The following is a 24,530-nucleotide window of genomic DNA, read 5'->3' as shown; positions in this document are numbered from 1 at the left end:
GAAATGTGAAGTACTTCTGACAAACAGAAAACAGTTGAGAAAAAAAAAAATATTGCATGGTTCAAGATATTCTTTACAGAACTATTTTCAAACTTTTCAGAGTATTTTCCAGATTTCAAAGTTTAAAAAAAAAAAAAGGTTATTTTAAGTTAACGAGTTTTGAGTGGAACCACTACTAGTAAAGCATGGCACAGAAAATGTATGAAAGGGTCATTTGTCATTAGTTTCTGTGCTCTTTGAGAACATCAAGTTGGGAAGGAAAGCTGCTTCAACACCCAATAAAAACTAGGTCCCTATGGAAAAGTCTAAATCCAAGCCTAGGGATTTATTTAAATTCTTTGCCACCAAGATGGGTGCTTTCTCCTCAAGAAACCCTTACTCTTAAAGCTGCGTACAAGGTGCAGCAACTCTGTATGTGGCCAGATGACTTAGGACACTCACCAGGCTGTAAAGTATTGGACTTCACACCATCCCCCAGCCCCAGAAGACGCAAACCCCCACTCTCACCAGTCAGGATGCCTCCACCCAGTCTACTGGGAGGCAAGCCGCCCACTCCTGTGCTGATCCCCATCCAGAAGGGCACAAGAGGCTGATTAGTGATTTACTGTTCTGAACACAGAATGTAATTTGACTCAAGGTATTGCTATTTCTATAATCATATTCCTTGTTAACTGCTGAAACTACCTGATTTTTCCTGTAACTTATTTTTTAAGCATCCTTTCCCAAAATGAGAGGAAAATGCCCTCACTGACACATTTTAAATTGTTACTTTGAAAAAAAATCAGTATTAAAATACTACACGTGAAAACAGTGCCAGCTTACTATTAGGAACCAAAATTGTTAGGATTGTGGACTTTTTTTTTCTCCTTTAAGCATCATAATTCTAACACACTCATTAACAAATTCTTAATGCAAATACCTAAAATCAGCACATGGTAGGGCTATAAAGTATGTATTTCCTAAGCGAATACCTAATACTGTGTTTCAGCTGAGCATGTTGACTGAATGGCATTGAAACTTGTAGACTAACTTACTTACAATTCTAATATTTGACAGAGCTTCATGTATTGTTGCTGTTTTATAATATGTATACATAACATGTTTTTGCATAAAAGCAGTCTGCTTCTCAGTTGGTCAAATTTAAAATCTGTCATGCAGCTGAGGAGGATTTCAGACTAAAGATAGAATACTAGAGAAGATATGCACAGACCCATGGGAAAAAAGTGTTTTATCTCATTTATATAAATGAAAACCACACTCCAAAATGCTAGTACGTAGAAATAGACTGATACAGCACTGCTGTTTTAAAATAGGTTCTCTTCAGAATGAAAATTACAAGATGTAGCAATGACAAGTGCCATCCTTGAAGACCACAAAACTTGAAAGAACTTATACTACTACTTATTTTATTGCAATATATTCCTTTTATTTATTACTGTCTCAGAGGAAGAATGTTACAATGTAGTGTTTGAAGTAGCATTTACTTGGCAGCAGAGGACAAAGGATGCATACAAACACAGGCAGAAAAACAACTTTATACATAACCTCATATTCAGAACAAAAATAAAAGCCACCAAATTCACTAATGAGACTTTTTTTTTTTTTTTTTTTTACTTATTTGGTGGGTTATTTTTAAGGATTCTTTGCTTAGAGAATGGCATAAGCTTGATAAAAGCAAAGTACTTTGCAGAGAACAGAATATAAAGCTATTTCCAATACTACTCATGAAGATAGGTCTGAGGTAGAAAGGTGGTCATGGCTTTCCTCTTCTGTAAAATGTATTTGTTTTTCTTCTCAGAATAACTATGCTACTTTTTTAATAGATGAAGCATTTATAGTAGCCAGCATCTTCTCTTCCCTCCCTGACAGTTTTGCTCCACTCACTCCAAAATAACACTTAGCATTTATATAGAGCTTTTCAGACACTAAGGTCTACAACACCTTTGAGAGGTAAGTACTATCAATCCTCATTTTACAGATGGGAAAACAGAGGCAGAGTGGTTAAATAATTTGCCAAAGGGTTCAGAAAGAACTGGCACTGGAGCCAACTCTAGAATGTGGTCACACTGTGCCCAAATCAATTCCTTGAGCAGCAGCAGCAGTCCAGGAGTAAGTACTGTGGGTGCAGGACAATCTAGTTGGCACCACTTCACAAAAACACTAGAAATTCCTGACTTTCTGTTTTAAAGTCCTCTAGCATCTTTTGGTACAAAATGTATAACTCTTCCAATACCATTTTGAGACTCTTTTTTCTTCAGTAATAATCAAGAACATAGCATCGTTTTTCTGCACTATACATGAAATATATTGCATGCAGTTTTACGAATTAAAGGTATGTCCTGAAATTAAATCAAGTGTCCATGCAGCATTGTAAACTCCATGAAGGCATTAAAATCTCTCATGATTATTTTAAAATTAGAGATCAGCTGATCAGTGACATAACTTTCCCATAATTATCCCTACTGGAAGTACATAAATAAATGATTTCAAAGATAAAGATGAGTTGCAAGATTACAATGCCACATGATAACATCTAAGAGCACTGCAGCTTTGAAGAAAACGTTCCATCACTAATAGTATTGGAAAAGGCTTTCTAATTGTCTCTTCATTTACAAGAGGCAGATAAAAGACTGGTGTGTTTAGATCATCAGAAGGGGATCTCACGGAAATGAGCTTTAGTTCACAGACTGTAAATTCCAAAACTTGAAACAAGTTTGGCACAGCAGGGAACAGCAAAGCTTTGTCTCCAAAGTTGGGCAAGATCACACTAACTTAGACCTTACTAAAAACAACTCAAACTATCATTTAAGTCCTCTTTTTAGCTATCTCCTGATTCAAAGTAAAGTAAGGCTTAATAAAATAATCCTCCAAATGGAGTGTGTTGGCTGGAAATAACTAAAAGAATGTTAAAAATACCATTTTGGTGCATGATAATTGTATGACTTTAAATTAGATTTTACCTTGTTTAATGGGGTTAAAATACTGTAGCTTGTACTCAATGGCAAGTTTAGTTAAACAGTAACAATAATGCAAATCATGGGAACTTCATATGCCAATCCTGAAAATAAATCAAGAATAATTTTGGAGTCTGTGTGGTCAGCTAGTTAGCATATAAATAATCCATACAGAATATTAAATGAGTGAGAACATAACTGAGGATATTTTACAATGTAAAAGCAAAGAGCTGAAAGGAATGTATAAATGTAACATTTTGCTCCAAACTCCTTAGCAGTTCTCTTTACGATTATCAAAAAGAACGTATATAAAGCCCCTGCCCCTTTTCCCGCGGCTGTATATTTATACAAATCAGTGACAAATACTCCACTGCTCATTAATTTACAGTTGCATAGAAAGGGAAGAAGAAGAAAAAAACAATACTATAAAAACAACATCCTCATCTTTGGGTATTCAGTGTTTTACTATTTCAAGTAGAACACGCAGTCAAATTGAACAGCATGTCCCAAGGTCCCATGCAGCCTTCTGATGAAGTGGAACTCGCGATTGGCGTTTTGTAGAAAAGGGCTGTACTGCACATCAAGAAGCACTGGTTGACGTCCAAATGAGCACTTCACATTGCCTGTAATGATGAGAAATAACCATGTCAGTACTGTTTAGCATGCACAGTCCTCTAAAGAGAGATTTAAATACTCTGGACTCGGTTCAGTTAAGGACTCGGGCGTAATATTACAAAAAAATATATACTTTAAAAATTTAGATGTATTGTCACAAGACTCAGCAAATCACTGAGGCATGTAGTTAAGAGAACCCTCATTTTACTGTGTTGCAGCATTTAAAATTCTTGCTGAATAAAGCCCAAAGGATGTTATGACTACAGAGTAGTAAATATAACTTAAATGCTTTCCTTGCTGTGTACCCATAGAAAAAAAAAAGTGTAGGCTAACTACTGCTCTATCCAAACTATCAAAATCCTTGGTGGTAAAAATGCAGAGTATGCACAACCAGGATTTGGACTCACTCATCCCTTTAAAATGTGATGCTTATTTCCAGGCTCCTGTTTCAGGATTCTGTTCTCTGCAAAACAGGGAAATATCCCTTCTTAAATGGCTCTGGAATGGTGTATATCAAGCATATATATCATCGTATATATCATATATATCAAGCATATCCCAAGATCACTTGGGAATCGTTCTGCATCTAAAAAATCAAATGCTTTTTTATGAAGATTAATATTAATCACTGAGAACACTGCAAGCTATCACTATGCCTGCTTACAGGAAGGATTTCTGAAAAATGTTAGTTTAATTCACTAGTGTACTTTATTAAGACACTGAAACCCAAAGTCTGAGTCACTGACTGCAGGGCACGATTCATCCCATTCCCTTCAGAAATTCCTGTCTGGGAGGGCAATCTTACTAATACAAGATATTACAGTCCATGAAAGTGTTTGTTGAGCAATATTTCTGAATTTTTAGATACTCTCTTTGGGGAGGTCTGACCTTGCAACCTGTGGATTAATAGACAAGGTGAAGCAATTTAGGGGAGTAAATGGACTCTGCCTGTCACTTCATTCTTCTGAAACCTAGCACATAGCAAGTTGTGCTAGTCTTTAAGACTTATTTAGCAATTAAATTTTTCAAGAACTCTGCAATGACACAAGATTATGTTGTTCCTTATTTGTCATAAATTTGCTCTAATATCAACCAAATCCTATAGCAAGTGTTTTTTCCTATTTCTCTTTCTTATAAAATAAATTTAATTGATGATTCATACCAGGTGGAGTTTCAGGAACTCGGTAGTATCTAAATACCAGATTGATTTCCACATTTTTTGTGAACTGTGAAATTAATTAGCCAGATATCTTCTTTGGGTTTGTAAAGTGGTTGCCTTATAAGAGAAGACAGCTTAATCTAATGCCTAAAATGCTTTGCAGGATAGACCCTCATGGAACTGGAGCTATGGGTACCAGCGCACAAGCAAATACGGATGTTGTTGCAAGAACCAGCTTTGATCTTGCAGAACTGATGCTGGCTTGAAACTAACTGTCCCCAATCATTTTCAGCTGATTCCATGTGGTCAGCATCCCAGAACTGCACAATGTCTGCACTTCAATTCCAATGACAATGCAAATACGTAAACATGTCTCATACCTGTGGCCTGCCAGTGAAACTTGCTGTAAATAGAAAAACAAAAGCAAAAGAAAGTTAGAAATTTACACGATTCTGCAGCTTGGCAGTATAAAACCAAAGGCAATAAAAAGAAAATATTTACTACAGAAGAACAGAAAGATTTTACCTTAAAAAAACAAACAAACACACAAACAACAACATTTAACTACAAGTGTGTTGTAATGGTCTAGGCATAACTTTCTTCACAAGTTTTCTTGTAATAAATTTAAAGTGTTACGAATACAGACTATGTTTTTCCCTTTTCAATACTTGTGACCATACAGACCTAGAAGTGCTTTATTATACTACTGTCTGTTCAAAAATATGAATCATACTAGATCAGCTTGGTATGCCATTAAATATTACTGATATTATCTGTATTGCAATAATACCCATGAAATCTTAGACCTTTCATTCGAAAAGGAAGTAGACAGTGAATGGTCAGAGACCTAAAACAAGAACCGCTTTGAGGATAAAAGGCTGTAACATAAGAAGAAAAAATGAGAGAATACAAAAATTGGAACCTTTACCTCAAGTGTTAACAGTACATATTTGCTCTCTCCCCATTTCTTTTACTGCATCAAGTTTGCAAGTTGCCTGCTTATTTATTTTAGTGTGATGAAGCAGTTGATACAGGTTAAAAAATGAGACATCTTCTCTACTCTTGCTTGGCTATCTTGAAGTTACATTGGGGAAGTTTTGCAAATCCATCTTTCTGAAAAGCCCTACATACTGTGACTGTCACTTCGACTATGCAGAACTCTCCCAACATGTTTTGCATGGAACGATAACAGTAACAACAAATAGTGACTGTTCCTTAGGGTCCCATGGGTTTCTGACCCAAGAATGCTCTGGGGTTAGTAGTTTCATGCCACTTTTTTCGCCCCCGTTTCTTTGAATACACTTTACAGAAGTGTCCTGTACAGGCTGTAGCAAGACTCCCAACTCCCTCCTCCCAATTTATCCTTCAAAAAAAAAGAAAATCAATTAACAGCATAGGGAAATCCGCACAGAACTATGCACAGTATGTGAACTTGTCTTTCTCTGCCCTTTTTGAGCATCCTTTGGAAGTAGTCCACAAACTCCCAGGGCTCAACAGACCACAGGTTTCACAGGTTTAAGCCACCCAAAAATGAACATTCCCATGACTGATGTAACTGGATTCTTTTTTTCCCTGTCGTTCAATCAACGAGAATTCAAAACCCCATTTCTAAACTCTGGGGAACGTATATCACCCATTAGGCTGGAAAGCTTTTGACTTACCCTCTTGGAATTTGTCACTCTTTAAGGGGAATTTAGGATTCATGCCATCAGGCATGTCCAGAGTCAAACAACTGAGCTATAGGCCCCATACTGACAGTGCTCTCCATTCCTCCCAATATCTCCCACAATGAACAGCTGCAAATCTTGGTCCCTGTTGTTTCTTCCATATTAAGAAACAAGAAGTCAAGATGTTATGTCAAGAAGGGGCTGTTAATGCCCCTACCTTGCAGAGGTTTTGAAAAGACTATATCCACTGTGCTGTGAGGCTTTAAATATTACAGTAGACACTTACATACTTACGACATTGCAAAGCTACTGTTGGAGCCAAAGCACTCAGATATCCAGAGCATCCCAAGATGCTAAGTACTTTGTTATTGTTGTGAAGTCATAGAGAACAAAGTGATGAACAGTGTGCAGAGTGACTCAGGAGCATTGGAAATGGCTGGCCGGCAGTATTTTTAGTATATTTTTTTATCACTACTTTAAAAAGATTGACCCGGAACTCTATCAGTCATGAAAAGCCTTCTATTGTGACCTTTAATTTATATGATGGAATTTCATTCAGAAAGCCACAGCAACATTGCCTGGTCTCTGCAGGTCATCTAGTGCAACCTCTCACTCAAAGCAGAACTGCTGCCAACAATAGTCTTGACAACCTCTAAGGCTGGAGACTCCATATCCTCTGTTTGACCTGCTCCCAGTGGCACACTATGCTCCTTTTAATTCAGGAGACAGAAACTAAACAAAAATGCTGGCAGTGCACAAGAAAATATCCCTTCTACTTTCAGAAAAAGTAAATATTTTAAACTACTTTCAATGTACGCTATTAGCGGAAAGAACCCTTACTTTTTTCAGAGACGTTATTTTTCTTTTCCCTTTACAGCTGGGGGCAGGCAAAGTATTTCTACAAGTTTGTTGTAAATTCACTTGGGCCAAATGGCCAGTAGCTGCTATACTGCTTATACATGCCAGGCAGAAATTTGCAAAAACAAGAATTGATAATTTGTTTGCATTTTCTGTTTATTTGTATACATAAAACACACCCCTGAGTTGTGCTAAGTAGCTCCAATAGCTGCTGGCTTTAAGAAGAGATGCTCCTTAATTTATAATGCAATGGGCTATGAACTACTGAACTCAATGAAAACATCAAGGGATAGCTGAAACAAAACATCTTTTGCTAAACACTAATTTACTTTCTTAAAACGTGGAAAGTGCATCTTCTCTGATGCAGTCCTTCACACATGAACAACATATATACAAGAGATAAAAGAAGCATTTTAATAGGGTTCATTGAGTTTTCAAAACAGGATAGAATAGAATAGAGCTCCAATGCTTCCAGAAGGACTGGAAGAAGAACACCTACCCCTTACTTGTGCCTTTTAAAACTGACCATCACTATTACACTTCATTTTAAAGAGCTGTTGAGAGTGTAATAATATATCACAGATTTCACTACTCATTTGCTAAGGCAGAAGATGTGAAGGTGAAAATATATATGTTATGTATGTATGTAAAAAAAATATACTAAATAACAAAGCTGTCACTTCACCCCATCCCTGCCAAACCCACCAATCTATATGAAATACTGGTGGAACCAGAAAGATAGCTACTCATTTTTGTAAGGGCAGTGACACCCTGCAAGGAACAGGATCAACAGGTACGTATTATCAGCTGATAAAAGCCATGCATATGAAGCTACTTGGTTTTACTTTAATATACAACTAATAAAATACTAACTTTCAATGTATTTAAGCAGGGAAAGATGTTATGTGCTGTGGTTAACAGTTATTTCCTCTGGCCAATTAGTTTAGTAACTACTTCAATAATTAGTTCGGGGACTCAGAATTGGGCTATGGTCCCTACTGTAGCCTGCAGCATTTCTTTCAATTTATATTAGAGAAGCAGCTTTCAAATTTTCTGAATTTACATTCACTTCAGTTCTACATAGGGTTTACATCAGCAGCAAATGGGACTCTAGCTCTTTTCCCTTGTGCAGACACAGATGAACATTCTATATGGAGCAACAGACTTTTCTTGTAGTGAATAATTGTCATTTAAAACACAAGCTTATTTTTTCCCCTCACAAACAGTGTATGTTGAACAACCTTAAAGAACAGAATTATGTAGCTTGTATATCTTGACAAGATATTATCAGATATCTTATCAGAGAGAAGATTTTTTCTTAGTTGGTACCATGGGAATGACTTTTTTCTTCTTTAGTCCACCTCAAATTGAATACTATTCTCAGAGACGTAATTTATTACACTTACAGCAGCAAGCTGGAAATGTGCTGTTGATTTGCTCCATAACATCTGTTAGATCTGTGTTGGTATCATGAGGTGGAACTAACAAGTCATCTGCAGATATGACAACAAAAAGAGCAATGAATTTAGCAACAACAACAAAAGAAAAAGTCAACAACATTCTGCAAAGCATTCTCATCCAACCATCCATTTAAATATTGCTTTACATTTCAAGGGAAACCACTAGCTAAAGCCTTTGTAACTTAAAGTGCAGGAACTGTCATTGATAATTGCCAGCCTTGGGAGAGGAGGTGAAAGTTGAATTACTGATTTGCAGCACAAAGAACTTCTCTGTTATTAAAGCTCAACAACTGCACCCAAGATTTAACTAGAAGGAAGTGCCAACAAGGACCAATATATGACAATTTATAGATAAGTAAAAGGTCATCAAGACGGAGGAATTGTACTCAGTAGCTGCTCAATTAGTATTCTTTTTTTTTTAAAGATGATTTGTCATGTAACTTCCAGACTGAATATATAATTCTTTTTGTAAATAAATAAATATCTTTCAGGCAGTGTTTATTCAATCAGAAGCAGAAGTTCCATTAGTGTTAAAATCCTCCTTGCCACAATATTTTTTAAAAGCTGCTTAAAATTAGCAAGTGGAATGGTTAGGAAATACAACCGGCTCTGTTATTAGACAGACTCACTCATAAATCTACCATTGCATTAAATCAAACTTGAGAGAAGTTTTGCGGTTTTTTCAGATAAATTATAGCAAAAACACATGCCCATGCTGAATGAAAACTTTCCAGTATGCAAGAGAATTTTTGTCTTTCCACAGATTTTTTTAAAAATCTGTAACACAAAGGCTGGAAAAGAAACATAGGGATGAAATTACACTTAGATAATTTGAGAAAAATTGGTTGTTTTTTCTCCGAATTTTGAACATTCAATGGTCCGTAATTATTTCTGCTAATTCCCAGTGGAATTAATGAGTTTTGCTATTGGAGAATTTAAAATAATCTTTCAGAGAGAAATCCTCTCATGTGCAGTGGCTGTACTACTAAATAATTCCTAAAGATGTGAAGCCTTTGAAGGGTGGGGTCATCAAAGTACCAGGAAGAGCAGAGGATACACATGAAGCAGCCATTAGGAAATTTTGATTATATGTTTTTGGATATTTGTTCCTGTATCTGTCAGATTACTTGGCTGCATGCATGTACTGTAGGACAAACAGCTGTTGGTCGTTTCACTCCAATGCAATCTGGTTCTCCATTCAGTGAGGACAGATTAGCCCAGTAAATTCAATAGATCAAAATGGATGGGACCAAGAAATCTAGTGACAGAAATCCATAATTCAGCGTCACATGGATCCTCGAGATACCGCAGCTGTTTGCAGGTGTGGGGAAGCAGCAGCTCCAGCTGCATTAAGTACTGCTCCCAGTAGCATCACAAAGATCGGTTCCTTTTTATTGGTAAACCATTTCAGAAAGATGCGAACAAAACTATTCAGTAATCACCTTCAGACCCATACAGCATGTTATCTGATCAAACACTCACCTGTCTGATGAAACTGCGAGCTTGTCTCTTGCGCAAGCGGGTAGCCGAGGGCCAAATGCTGGGGTGAAGCACAGGGGGAGGTGCCGTTAACCCGGGAGTCTGACTCAGGCTACAGGAAAGACAACAAGATGTAATTTACGTAAATTATATCTACAGAATTGAAGCGTGGGCTTGTATATGGTCATCTTGATTCCCCCCTTCTTCCCTCTTTTCTTTTTGGTACTCTTTCTTGTTTTCTCTCTAAACAATAGAAAGTTGGCTTAGGTCTATACAACTATTAGGGACAACTTGAAGATGAAAATTTACACTTAAGTGTAATTCTTATGAGACAGCAGTTAACAGTCATCTTGTTAAAAACACTGTTCAGCTGCAAGCGTGTACCACAGAAACACAGTTTAGGTTCAAACAGTCTGATGAGGCTTTCTGCTCAGCTACACCAAAAGACTATAAAATGGTATTACTGGGGTTGGATTTGCTTGTATGTACATATACGTATGTCCACACACAGCAGATACACGCACACACAGAGCAGTCACATAAGCTGCCCTAAGAAACTTTGCTAAGGTGACTGATTATGCTTAAAAACATCTGTTCAAACCAGAAAAAATTTTACTAAACTCCTTCGCAATCATACCAAGCAAAGACACAAGATTCAGGAGAACTGTTAAATCTAAAAAGTAGGAGCTATCATCCATCACTCCTGCTGATGCTGCTTTGCAACAGTGCGGAGGATGCCAAATATGAAAAAAAAAAAAAAAGTTTTACTATGTAATTTCCAGAAAACTATGTACTTTAAAAACTGTGTTGTAGGCAAGCCTGTCTGATTCCTAAATTCACCTGAACAACTTCAAACACTGAAGGTCTGTATTTCGTTTAGCTGTGGTCATGTATGTGCTTCAGATTATGTATATATGTGTGGACACAAAAGAAAAGATTGTAAGACTTCTTCACTTTAACAACTCAGAAATATTGGAAGGGATCTTGCACAGGCATTTCCTTTCTTTCTTGTAAGAAATCCTTTGAAGAAGAGAGGAGTTACACAATATTTAAGCTCCAAAACTGATTGTTCTGGAAAGCCAGAAGCATGTGAAAAGGCATTTACATCTGAGGCAATTACATAATCTGAGCTGAAATGGTTGCCACTATCATTTATCTTTTTGACTGCAAATCATCAAGATGCTTCTGAACAGTTTAAAGAGCATATTATTTAACTAAATCTGTCAAGAGCAGATACAGAAGTAATACCAAAATAACATTATTTTTAAGACTTTCTTTCTGAGACTGAAAAAGTGTCTAAAACAGCCATGAGACTCAATGCAGAGGGAATATACAGAACAACTGATTTGTGCACATCTTTGCTCCTTTGCAGCTCACAGCCTTAAGTGCAACATTCGATTTTTTACAACTTCAAGTTTTTTTTTAAAAAAACTTCAACAAAAAACTGCAAATTGTTGAACAATGAAAGATACTACTTCTTGCAAACAGTGATGAGAAATAGAAGGAAATGTTCCCTTGAGCATTCAGCAGACCTGTTTTTGTCCTCCAAATCTCATCTCTCTTTCAGTATGACAATACCGACTTTCAGATTTGAGTAAAAGAATAAATCAAGAAAGATTGCTCTGCATTTAGAAGACAAAGAAAAATGGAAATGCTTTCAAGCTAGCCAAGGATTTTACTGTCAAGACACCCGTATGAACAGTGAATGCCTATTGAGTAGTTTGTTATTCACTATCAGGCTCCAACCAGTCACAGGGTCTAAGTAGAATGAGTTTAGCAATTTAAAATGCACCAAGCCTGGGGTAACTAATCCCAGATAATTCGGTATAGCCAGCAATCTCTGTATAAGAAGAGTTTAGAGAGAAAGAGCTGAAGCAAACTCTCCAAGGGTTGAGTTACTTCAGTATAGAACAACAAGGTTAGCTTCAGTGGCTAACTTTGTGGCAGCAAAGTAGCTGCTTGCCCACGCCACAACTAGATGGATGGAGAGAATTTGAATAATCCAAAACGCAGGCTTGCAAATGGGCTGGATTTCTGCCCCTCTTGAAGCAAATCATGAACAAATGATGCAGAGATGACTGAGGGAGGAAGGGGCACTGCAAAGTCAAAATTAATTAGGATAAGAAAGGAGATGCCTACAAACTTAAATGACGAGTTAGTAGTGAAGGTTATTTAGTGCCACTTAGGACTGTTGCAAATGACAAAAAAAACAAAACACAGAGCATAAGGACTCTAATAGTGGATTAACTGAGAGCAAATAAAACATCCTGGAATACTTTACGTTGATGTATATTATATTGCTGCAGCAGTCAGAATAAAACATTGCAGCTGGATTTTTTTTTAATATATATTTTTTATTTTTTTAAACACATCCTTTTCTAATCAGAGGCCAATGTATAAAGACTTCATTTTCATCTAAATATACTGATGTTACAATACCTAACTCCAATGACTGCAACAAGAAGAAAAGGCAAACAAAACCAAAATCCTTTTCTTCCAAAGTCAGGAAAGACCATACAGTTCAGCAGATGAGTAACAGCGTTTGGAGCAGCAAGGGAAGGGCTCCTGCAGTAGAAAAATACCTTAAAAATCAGGTACTGAACAAAGTTTAATGCAAAATAATTGTGAGGCTATAGCTATATTTATGCGATTTAGCAGTGTTACCAGGAGAGAACCCAAATTTTACTGGAAAAGAAACTGAGGTACAGAAAAGTCATAGGCTCTTGTCTAAGGCTACATAATGAGCACCAAGAACTTGTAGAATCAAAACTCAATACAATCATGTGCTACTTGACCCCAAGTTGAGAAACACCCACAAAATCTGATCACTTCTATCATCAGCCCCCTCTAGGCATCATGAAGTTCAGGCATTCTTATTCAAGCAACCTGGCAGACAATCTTTAAGGCAGAAACATTGGGAAAGTTTCCAACTGCAGTTTCTGAGAGATGACAAATTTCTTTTTATGCAAAACCAAATAAAGATACAAAGGGACAAATAAGTTATACTCCAAAAAACTCTGAAACTGAGGGATTTCTCTGTATTACAAAGGTTTTTAAAGCATTTCAAGGGAGATACTTATTTTAACCAATTTTGATCAACAATGCTTTACTTATCTATGGCTCCTGCTGGTGTCTTTCCCAAGAAAGAGCTCAAACTGTAGGTTAAGGGATAGATAAACTGTAGCAGTTATTCCCTTGACTTCTGTTGCTTTTAGTATTTTAAAAATAAAAAGGCAAGCTTCCCCCCCTCCCAACCTCCGAATTCACAGAAAACCTCAAGCAGGCAAATTCCCTTTCCAAATTCATTGCTGGTGTTTCTTTTTGTTCAAGGCTTATTCTTCCAGCCACAAATCCAAAACATACAACCACCACCACCAAAAAAAAAACACACCACAACAAAGCTCACCCCTTTCTCTTTTATTAAAACTCCTCTGCTTTTAGCAGGAGAGGGAGCTGCAGCCCCTATTTACATTTTCTTCAGTTTGATCATATATCCATCGACATGATGTTAGCTTCCATTAACTTCAATATCAAGTCCAATATGAAACCTCACTTCATTTGTTCAGACAAGCAAAGAAAAATCCAAGCAGATTTTAAATGCCCTTCATAATGGGCCTTACTTCTATTTTGCACAAACAGTATCTAAAAGGGCTGTATAAAGAAAGGTAAAAATGGATTCTTTTTTTTTTCTGTATGATTAACATAAAATTGTGGTAACAATGCTGTCACATGCCAGTTCTGTTTCACCTTCTTCTTTGGCAGTATAATCAATCAGGCGGACAAAATGACAACATCGTGTGACAGCTCCCAATCCTTTGGGCTTACTAAAATAAAAATAGTATGTTAATCTCAGAATTGTGACCAGAAGTAGGCAAATGTGCAGTGAGGATGCATGCACATTTCTTTTAAAGGTGCTCTCTAAGGAACACCTTGTAATGCTCAAACAGTTACTGTAGGAAAGTTTCTAAGTTTCATTAACTTTGTACCCAAACATTTGTATGCAGATAGAATCACGCCGTATTTCTTAGAGAAAAAAGCCCCAGTATTTTAGATTCAGTGGCATGTTATTAACATAAACAAGAGTCAGGAGGCTGAGTGGAGAAAAGAAATAGAGAGACTTGCTGTTTGACAGAGAGAGAAACTGAGATAGCATGAAATGCCAGTCATGGCAAAGAAATTGCTGTAAGATAGATAGTGGTGTCCTCTAATACCAGTAATTATTATTAGAGGAATTACAGTTATATATTTTGACATTTGGACTTATGACAATCTTCAATGCAATGACTTCCATAGACTGTGAATGGCCTACATGCCACTGCAAAATGCTGCAGAATGGTCATTTTTCTAGAAAGTTACAGGGGACAGTAACATGATACAGTGCTGCTTCAAAACTGTATTAATGTCAGTATAAAGAAGTTCCAAAGAACACACTCTGAAAATTTGAAATTATTTATAATTTCTGAATCCTCTTCAGGAGAAGCTTCAGCATCCTTGGAGACAGTTTGCAAAAATATCTGCTTAGTGGCAGGTCAAAAAAGTACTAAATGATAAAGTAAGGATGTGTTTAGAAAGCCATATTGAAAAATCACAGATATATTATAAAAGCAATAACGCCGACCTTCTGAAATACTCGACTTAATACCAGCCACTCTGTTAGGAGAGGAGAGAAGAGAAATAGGAACAGCTTTGGGAAGGGCACATGGAGCAATCAGAAGCCCAGCATGACTCCCAAAGAGGAGGGAGATTTCAGACAGGAAGTAAAAGAGCAACAGAATATAGCAAATAAGGTTTAAACAATCAGAAATATTGCAAAAGGTCATTTTAGTTCTACCTTACCCTATCAGAAATCAAAAGTTGCAGAATGCCCAGAAAAATCCAAAAGGCAGAACTGCTAAGAAGAAAATGCTGCTGTTCTCACCCCCACCCCTCCCACCCCCACAACACAAATGCATATCCTAGAGATCTTGTTAAGAATGTTACAACGGTACTGAAAAGTATACAAAAATGTATTATTAATAAGATTAGCCACAACTACATTAGAAAAGAAAAGTTTTAAAGGGTGAGCATTTTCATGCTGTAAGCACTAAACTGAAACTGTCTGTGGGTTTGGCAGAACTTCTGGGTTTCTATTCCACAGCTATTTCTTTGAAGATTTTAAACCATTCTTTGAAACACCTAGTCTTGGTTATAGTTGCCAAGATATTTACTTCATGAATGATTGTAATCAACAGTTGCACCAATCACTGTCCTTGTTAAATATTTAAGCTACTCAAATACTGATTGAAAATGCCAGAATGACACTAAAAACAACAAAAATATTCAGCTAAAGGGGTACATAAGCCACTGGAGCAAATGCATCGTAATGCTATTCTGCCAAAACTAGTGGGGAGAAGGATACTATCTACATCAGGAATTTAGGCCATTCTAATACCTGTTTTATGCAGCCTGTTTCTTATCTTAGTTAAATCCTCTAATACATACATCCAGTCACCTGACTCATGGAAGGAAGGAATCATTTGCCTGACTGGACTCTGACCCAATGGCAATAATTAGTTATGAGAAAAAGAGTCATACAAATTTCTCTTCATCATTCAAGCTTCCACACACAATGTAGTACAAACTAACCTCTCAAACAGCACCTTGTAGAAGTTACTGTTGTGTTTTTCTTTTTTGTAATCTGGTTTCCAAGTTCAATAAACATTTCTCTCTCCCAACAAAGGAAACCTACAATCTCTAGCTACGGGCTTTTGCTAAAAGGCTCTTGCCTGCAACATTTATCTCTAAGTGGACAAGTTTGATGTAGCTTATTGTTCTAAATATGCTACTCAAGAATGGGACTTTTTAATGGAATTAATTGCTCCTTTGCGTATTAGACATATCTTTGGCATGTTAAGACAGTTTCAGTGACTAACCATGGGAATAAACAAATAATTTAAGGACACACTGGAAAGCTGAAGTCAAATACAGGGTGTAATTGGTAGCACTACTTGGAGTAGGGTATGTGTTTTCTTCCCTCTGCTTTTTAATTTGGAAAAAACTGTTGCACTTGTTTGTAAGCTTCATAAGTTACCAACATCACTCCAGCACTTGTATCATTTTGTGCTCATTTGACTTTCATAATTGTTTACAACAGGGAGTAGGAAAAACACCTCTTCACCCTAGAAATGACTGAGCGCAACAGAGCAAACTAATGTGATGAGAATATCTGCAGTAAAATTCTACCACCTTTGCTCCACCAAGAAATTCATCACGCAGAAGAAACATGTCAGGAAAGATAAGAGTATACATTTACCTGCTCAAGTAGCTGCCGTAGTCGGTGAAGCTGAGACTCCAATTGTTTATTGTGATCTTCCAATATTTGCATCCTTGCTTCCAGGCGACCTTTATGTTGCCTCAGGAGTTTAGCTTCAGCAATGAGCTCAGCATCTTCAGAAGCATGCTGAGGTGACACAACAGAGTCAGGAGGTGATGCAAGAGGGTTTATTCCTCTCCGAAGATGTTGCTCCTTTAACTGCTCGTATTCTATCTGCAGACTCCTGGTAAATTGAAGAGGAGAACGTTGAAACAATCAACAATTAAAAAACTTCTTCGATCAATTGTTACCATTAACTCCAACTAGAGAACATAAGCAGCTCATACAAAGACAATGTCTTGACTTGCAGTTTATGAAAAAAAACCTACACAACAAAGGAGAGGTGAACCTACAGTATTTTATCACAGATTCACACTTTTCTAGCTAACAGAGTCAGGCTATGCATGACATACGCCTTGACTAATTTTTTTGTTTTGTTAAAGTCATGACTCCTAGCTGTCTCTCTTCTCATCTTCTCCGACAACCGCACATAGTAAATGCATAGCTCAAACAATAAGATGACAATTCAGACACAAGATAGCACGCTTATAACACCTTTGCTCTTCCTCGAGGTCAGCAATGATGCGCTCCAGCTCTCCCCGCTCTTCCTTTTCCACTGACTTGAGAATCTGAGCAGGACTCTGTGGCTGACTCACAGGTGACTCTCCTCCCAGTGTCTGACAATACTGCTGGATAAGGGCATGCTCGTCCTCTCTAGAGCAACAAAACAATGCAGATAAAGACAGAGCAGTAACACATTTATTATGTGAGCAAACAACTTTGACAAGCTGAGGGGTTTTGTTTGTTTGTTTATGAGAAAGGACTAAGAGAGTAGGAATTAAGCCTGCCAGAATTTATGGTATAAGTATTAGATGTATATCTCAGCAAATTGTATTCAAATTCTTACGAGTTGTTTCTAAAAATGCTGCAAAACACACGTAAACATACAATGCACAGGAGAAAGAAGATTGATCGGTAGTAGTGAAAAAGACCAGTTTTCTTTAATGTATATACGGAGAACAAATGCTGCTGGTGGTTCAGAAAGAAGTACTGAAAGCAAGAATCTGAGAATATAAACTGCAAATAACTGACTTGAAATGCCTTAAAAATAAATAAAACCAAACAAGCTGTTGTTAGATATCCTTCTCCTTACAGATTCTGGAATAAAATAACTTATAACACCATCTCCCTCCTGACTCGCATAGAAATTACCTTCTGGTGAGAAGATACAGAAGTCCTGAAACTTTTATGCTATAATGTCCAAATACGTTTGCCTTTTTATAGGTGTGCCTTCCTTCCCCAGTTGCTGGCTTTTCTCCATAGTACTGTGAGATTGATAGATAGTGAAAGATACAACATCCTAAAAATAGTTTGCTTGCCTGCTTTGAAGGATACATCATCAGCAGAAAAACATGCTATTCATGCTTTTAAGAGAGACTATTGCTGAATCATAGCAATATGATTGCCAAAGAAAACCCTCCTTTAAATTCATTTCTCTACTTGACTACAAAGCAGAAGCTGCATACTTTATTATATGTGAAGTATCGTGCCTACAAACTTCATCCTAAAGATCTTCTGCAGGTACAGCATGATCAACAACAGAGAGAAAAACAAGAGTGGTATATACGCATATGTGTTCAGATACCACTTAGAAAAGAGAGCTTTCCATATTTGAAAATATTTTTTCTTGTGCTGAGCTTTTTCATACTATTGTTGAAAAGAAGTAGCTATGAATTCTGCCATTCAACTGACTGTCGTCTGACATAAGTATCCTCAAGTACTACTTTTGAAAGCACATATGATGAACTGGAAGTTTGATCTATACAAAGTATTTATTTTTTATATTAAAAATGGAGCTTTTCAAGAGTTTTCTGTTGCTTGTGGGTTGTTTGTTTGTTTTTGTTTTACTTCCTGTCAGTCAATTTAACATCATGAAATATCTAAAAGTATAGGTGAATAAACAGTAAAAACAGTTATTTAGAAATGTATATCCGGGATGAAACAGAAGTTTTGTCTGTGGTGAAAAATAATCTATAAATAAATGCATGTACAAGTAAAACACATCAGGTGCTTTATGGAAGACCCAAATGTATTGTGTTTTTTCCTCAAAAATAAAATCAAGCTCTTGGGTAAAGGCACTCATCCGTTCTCAAAACCTGTGGGTGTACAGCTGAACTAGAGCAAATGCATATGGCAGGAACAAACAAGAGTTGCAAACATACTGTTTGTATAATTGAAGACCTTACCTTCTGCTACTGAACTAAGATTTTTTTGATACCTCACTACATCAATATCCATACAAAATCTTCACCACTACTAGGAGCAAGCCAAAATATCCACCGATCTATTAAACACTGACTCCTGCAGTTCTGTTATGCAGAAAAGCGATTTGGTTCTTTGTAGTAGTACTTAAACTTCTTACTGAAGGCTAATCCAATGGTAGAATGACACTGAGCGATTCCTTCTCAAGAAAAACTATTCACTATCTAGCCAAAGCTATCATATTGCCTTCTGAATTGTCACCGAGTCTAGACTTTCAATCAAATAAATGTGCAACAAGTAACATTAGAAATAAATATATAAGAATATTATTAAAAACCCATAACTCCTGTGACAGTTCTATCCACTTTTAAAGCGCGTGACATTCTATTCCACACAGGTTCATTTATGATATAAAGGTTAAAAATAGGCAGGTATGAGAAGTTCCTTCCACAAAGCCCTGGTTGCGTAACACTTTCCCTCATCCTGTCATTGCTGATTAACTACTAGCTGGCAGAAAGTTTACATGGAAAAGTGAAAAAGAAACCTCATTAGTGAGTTCCTCTGTTTTTAACAGAGAAATACATACGTATATTATATATGTATTTGTATATATTGTATATCCTTATATATAAGGATCCTTATATATATAATAGGAAATAATATATTCACTTATTTCTTACATTTCTTGGCTGTAGTCTAGTCATGAAAAGAAATCACAATATTAATCTTTACATTTATTTATTTGCATGGGATGAGTTATTTCATTCAATACAGCTATACAATTAAAACATAATTGGGATTGTAAGTCCTCAAAAACATATGGAATAGGTGATCGAGTTAGCTGAAACAGAAACAGAACACTGCCTCATTTTTTTCCCCCTTACCTACAGAAAAAAAGCCTCTAACTGCTTTCTTTCTCCACCTTTTGAGTGATCTCGGGGAAATTGATAACCACTTGCTTTCTTATTTTGTATTACTCTAATTGAAGATAAAACAAAGACTAGTGTAGTTAATGGAGTTTAGACCAGGTCCTGATGTGGTAACGAAAATGCTGTGGCACTTCTCCATTCTTCTACCATCTTAGCAAAAACAAAACAAGCAAGAAACCCTACTCCTTATAACCAAGTTTTTGCTGAAGTGCTGTAACCCCTGTTAGGGCTTCAAACTGTGGTACACAGCCGGGCCTCTGCAGCCCAGCAAAACGTGCAGAGCGGCCGCACGCTGCAACTGGAAGAGCTGCACTAAGCAGGGAACTGGCACCAACAACACCACACCTTCAGCAAGCAATGTGCTAAAGCACAGGACAGAGAGGAAACATGCATTTAATGTGCAGGTTTCAAAACACTGGTTAAATATTTTTTGTGTAACTACACATACAGGCTTCTTTTGTGCAAGGTTGTTGATACTGTCATGAAAGGTTCATCTGATAAAGCGCTTTAGTCTGCTTCTTTTAATTAGGCATCAGAAAGCTGCTGTCTACTTTATTAAGATGATGAATTAGTTTATAAGCAACTATGTAGGTCATCTGAAATAGATTTGATTTTTTTAATAGTGCTCTGCAAAGTTGGATTTATTATATTTGAATTTATTAAAATTGAAAATCTGTCAAGATTTTACATAAGGTGTAACCTAACTTTTTAATGAAAGTTATAAACCACTTAAAGAAAGAGTTTACACAGGAAATGCTTAGATATTTTTTCACTCTATTGTGTCCAGTATAGGAGACCAAAGCAAACAAATACTCTTTGGCCTGTCTTGCAAAACTACTGATTCAAAAAAAAGTTCAAACTCCTTGAATCTGCAAAACAACAAACCTCATGACTACAAGAAAGACAGATTCATTGGTAGCACAGGAGTCCCAACACTGGGCTTCACAATGACGTGAAGTGATAAGGGAGTGATGTGTTCTGTAGCATGGAAATACTTGAATTTTGAGAAATCCAGGACTTTATTCTTTGTTAGAATTGGCTGGACACAGCAATCGGCAACCAAAATGAAAGCGCCACATCAAAATAAATTCCTCATCCTCTCTTGGCGGTTATTCTCCTGAAGACCCTCTGTGCTTTGAGAAAAGGCTAGAACTACACACCAGTCCTTCAAGAGCAGAGACTGCGGGTCCTTTTCAGCATTTTGGCATTCAAGAAAGCAGTGAAAATGACAACCCAGAAGGTCAGACTTGAAAGAAGTACACCTCAAACGGAAAGAACACACCAACTAGGAGAGCCAGGGAAAATGTCATTTGAAATATTCTATTCTTTGTGGATATATATTTTCAACAGGTCTATTCCAAAGGATGCATTATATGTGGGAGAAGCAAGAGATTAAAAAATGTTGCAATTTACTTCTCTTCATCAAGACTGAGTTGTGGAAAGAAAAATTCAGATTTCTTGACAGTCACTTTTCACCAGTGTATTATTTTATCCAATTAAAAGAATTGCTAAATTGGATTTTATATAGTAAGAGTACATTTGTGATCTTCCTTCCTCCATCACTTTCATTTTTCCTATGCTATTTTTCTCATACCAATGACCATATACTAGTCCAAATAAAGCATATCTTGACCTACTGATGCTGTAACATATATTAGAATAAGGGTCAGACAGTTCTCTAAAATCCTCTCTCTGTCTTTAATCTGGAACTAACTTCCCACTGCAGCAAGTTGCCTTTTAATCACTTACACCATGTCAAAGTATTCAGGTGCGGTATACTGGGACTCCAGTTTGGCTCGCAACACACTGAGTGGCAGTGCCAGCTGAAAGCACCACTGCTGTTCATTGCTTGCTCTTACCCCTGCACCCGAGCACATAGCTCCTGAACAAGTGGGATGTCAGATATATTCCAACACTGCCTTCAGTTGAGTGTAAAGTGGGATCAGCAAAAGCACTGCAGACATGAAGATGACTGGTAGTAAAGGCATTAATTAGAAAATAGCTATTAAACATTCGCATATATACAGAAATTATTTATATTACGTCCAACTCAATCCAATTAACTTCAGTATGGGCTGGATAATATAGCTCATACATTACAGGAATGAGAGCTACATTCTACTATTTTTCTAACATTTTTTGTCTTTTCATTCTACTGCGCCATGATTTGTCAAATTGTGAGGCATGGCTTTCCATTAGGAATACTATTTATCATTCTTTGCTGCAAAGTCTTCATTTTTCCTTGTGTTCATCTTCACTTATGAAAAGGCCAGTCTGCTTTACGAATATAGATGTTTTTGCATGACTTAAAGGCAAAGAAAACTCATCACAACAGTCTAGCCTAAATATTTAGAACTCCATAATGTATAATGAAGACTACACGAAAAAAATATTTTTCTTCAGTGTATTTATATCAGAAAATTCATGCATGACAGCATTAGTTTTTTGTTGTTGTTTTTTGTTGTTAAGAGAAGAGACATACTAGAGCAGAGAGTCTTTTTTGCTGTCTACAGATATTTTTTTCCAGCTGAGGAAAATGTGTATTTTAATGGAAATCACACGCCCTTGTGGGGTGCATAAAACCTTTGTGAGTTAAAGATTGTCATAATTACATTCAAGACAACAGGTTAATTTAAAAAGAAGACATTTCTTTGAAGAATGTTGTCTTAAGCAAATAGCATATTGCAGAATATTTCTGCAAAAAAACAATGTTTAACTGACAGCAGAAGCTCTCTGATTGTCATTCAAATGTAGAAGTCTTCTTGTACATACCCTCTGGAGCATGAAGTGCATTAAACATATTGTTGATGAACTTGCTAACCTGACAAGACCAAAGCAGTAATTTTCTAATACTAAGAGCAATTTTGTCTCTGTTATATGGCCACAGTAAACTATGGGACCAGGAGGACCCAAAAAAAAAAAAAATCACAGAACAGAACTACAATTATGAAGAGAGAATTTGCTTTTAAAATCAGTAATAATCTCCTAAAGGTTCAAAAGAATATCAATGAGATTTTGCTCAGATAGACTCAGATAGCAGATGCCTCTGGGCTAAAAAATGTGCATCCAAGTTCCAAATTGCTCCTTCTACTTCAGTCTATACAGGATGATTACAGCATGCATATTTTAATGTCAAACATTTAAACAATAAAAATAGAGCTGAGCTATAACACTAGATACTCAATGTTCCAGCTGTAGGAGATTTATGGTCCAAACTGGGATCCTAACCTCATAGCTCTGTATCTCCCTGCAACAGTGCAAGCCCAAGCTTTAAATGACAGTTTTTTTAGAATTTTGTGAGTACTTCACCATGTACCTTAACCGAAGTACAAAATATTATCTGCAAATAAAAGAAAAGGTGCCATTAGGTAAAAAAAGTTACTTTCTTGTCCTCTTAGGCCTCTGAATCTCTGTATAGTTTGTGTGTAACAGTCCTCTTTTGACATCAGGACTGAGATCGAAATTTGGAAGTCTCTCCCCCCATATTGGTACACAAGTTCACCATGTTCATTCCTTTTCTTACAATAAAGGTTATTTTTATAGGTGAAAAAAGGAGAAGTTACGTTTAAAATCAACAGCTGACTTGCCAATAGAAATTAAGCGTATGCATCCCTTTTTACCATTGGAATGGAAGGTTGTTTGGTCTTTGTATATCTGTAGGCTCATTAATTCCAAAATAACAACTCAATGACACCAAATGACACTGTATTTGTGTTTTATGTTAATACTTATACTTGTTGCCGTCCCTCCCCCCCCCTTTTTGGGGGGGGGGGGGGACAGGAAATCAAAAGGGAATAGTTTGGCTGCATTTCTGTCTGGTGAAGCTACCAATGACAGAAACACATGAAAACTGTTGCAGGTGAAAAAGATTTTATTAATTATGTAACTAGAGTTAATCAAACAGGAAAGAGGAAACAAATTTAAAGGTGATCACAAGCGCTTCTCTGAAGCAAAATATTTTAAATCTCACATTGTTTGCATGTTAATAGGTAGAGTTATTTCATGGTTAAATTTCAAAACAGTAAGTGAAAGTATACTGACAACAACAACATTTTCTAACTAACTAGAGCTGAACAGGAACAATTTCCTCTTTAAAAAAGCTGGTTACTTTCATTAATAACTTAAAAGAGGCAGGGACCTACTACACCGGTTTAATTAACAGAACAGGTGATACAGGGAGGTTGAAACTTTCATCTATGTTAACACTGAAAATAATCATATTTAATTCAAAGGGTTTTATGCTTTCCAGGTTCATCGATTCATTTCAATGAAGGCTTTTACAATAAAAATGTCACAACATCCTTGATAAAATTAATGTAGGACTGTGTATATATCCCCAAGTACAGATGGATCAGCAGCCAGTGAACTAAAATCTAAGCAAGCAGCAGCAACACTCTTCTGTATAACCTCCAACAAAGATAACTTTTTTTAAAAGAAGAAAACGGTCCTGGAAGGTAGCAAAAGCTACTGACCCATTGTCATTGCCCACTTCGACACAGGAGGATTTCTTTTCTTTTGTACTATGATAAAAACAGGAAATGAACACAAACTAGAACCTATAGAGCTATATATTTTTTTTCCAGTCACATGTATACCCTCATTTTTGAAGGAGAATAGCTGACAAATGTAGAGTTCCCTTACATCACCAAATGAGAACCACCTATTTATACAACTGATACTGGTAATAATGAAATTTAGGCAGGCATTCCTGGAGTCATACTCATTTGCTTCTTTCACTAGGGCTAAATCCTGTGCTACAACTTTGAAAGGACTATAGCTGACAGCACTAACCCAG

General features: G+C 36.6%; 1 protein-coding gene across 10 annotated transcripts in view; it reads right to left on the bottom strand.

Annotated features, from left to right (window-relative positions):
- Positions 1–1,401: 1,401 nt before the first annotated feature.
- Positions 1,402–24,530, bottom strand: part of UTRN (utrophin) — a 375,635-nt gene continuing 352,506 nt past the window's right edge. For all 10 annotated transcript variants that reach the window (XM_066994161.1, XM_066994162.1, XM_066994163.1 and 7 more), the window contains 6 exons: positions 17,100–17,258; positions 16,485–16,728; positions 10,196–10,304; positions 8,660–8,746; positions 5,109–5,131; positions 1,402–3,577 (listed from right to left, as the gene is read on the bottom strand). In XM_066994161.1, the coding sequence (XP_066850262.1) occupies positions 3,569–3,577; positions 5,109–5,131; positions 8,660–8,746; positions 10,196–10,304; positions 16,485–16,728; positions 17,100–17,258 (631 nt within the window). In that variant the 3' untranslated portion in view covers positions 1,402–3,568. The remainder of the gene's footprint in view (positions 3,578–5,108; positions 5,132–8,659; positions 8,747–10,195; positions 10,305–16,484; positions 16,729–17,099; positions 17,259–24,530) is intronic.

This window comes from Anser cygnoides, chromosome 3 (assembly GCF_040182565.1).
Source record: "Anser cygnoides isolate HZ-2024a breed goose chromosome 3, Taihu_goose_T2T_genome, whole genome shotgun sequence".
NCBI lineage: Eukaryota > Metazoa > Chordata > Aves > Anseriformes > Anatidae > Anser > Anser cygnoides.
The sequence above is the reverse complement of the archived record's forward strand: the minus strand, read 5'-3'. Positions and strand labels throughout refer to the sequence as shown.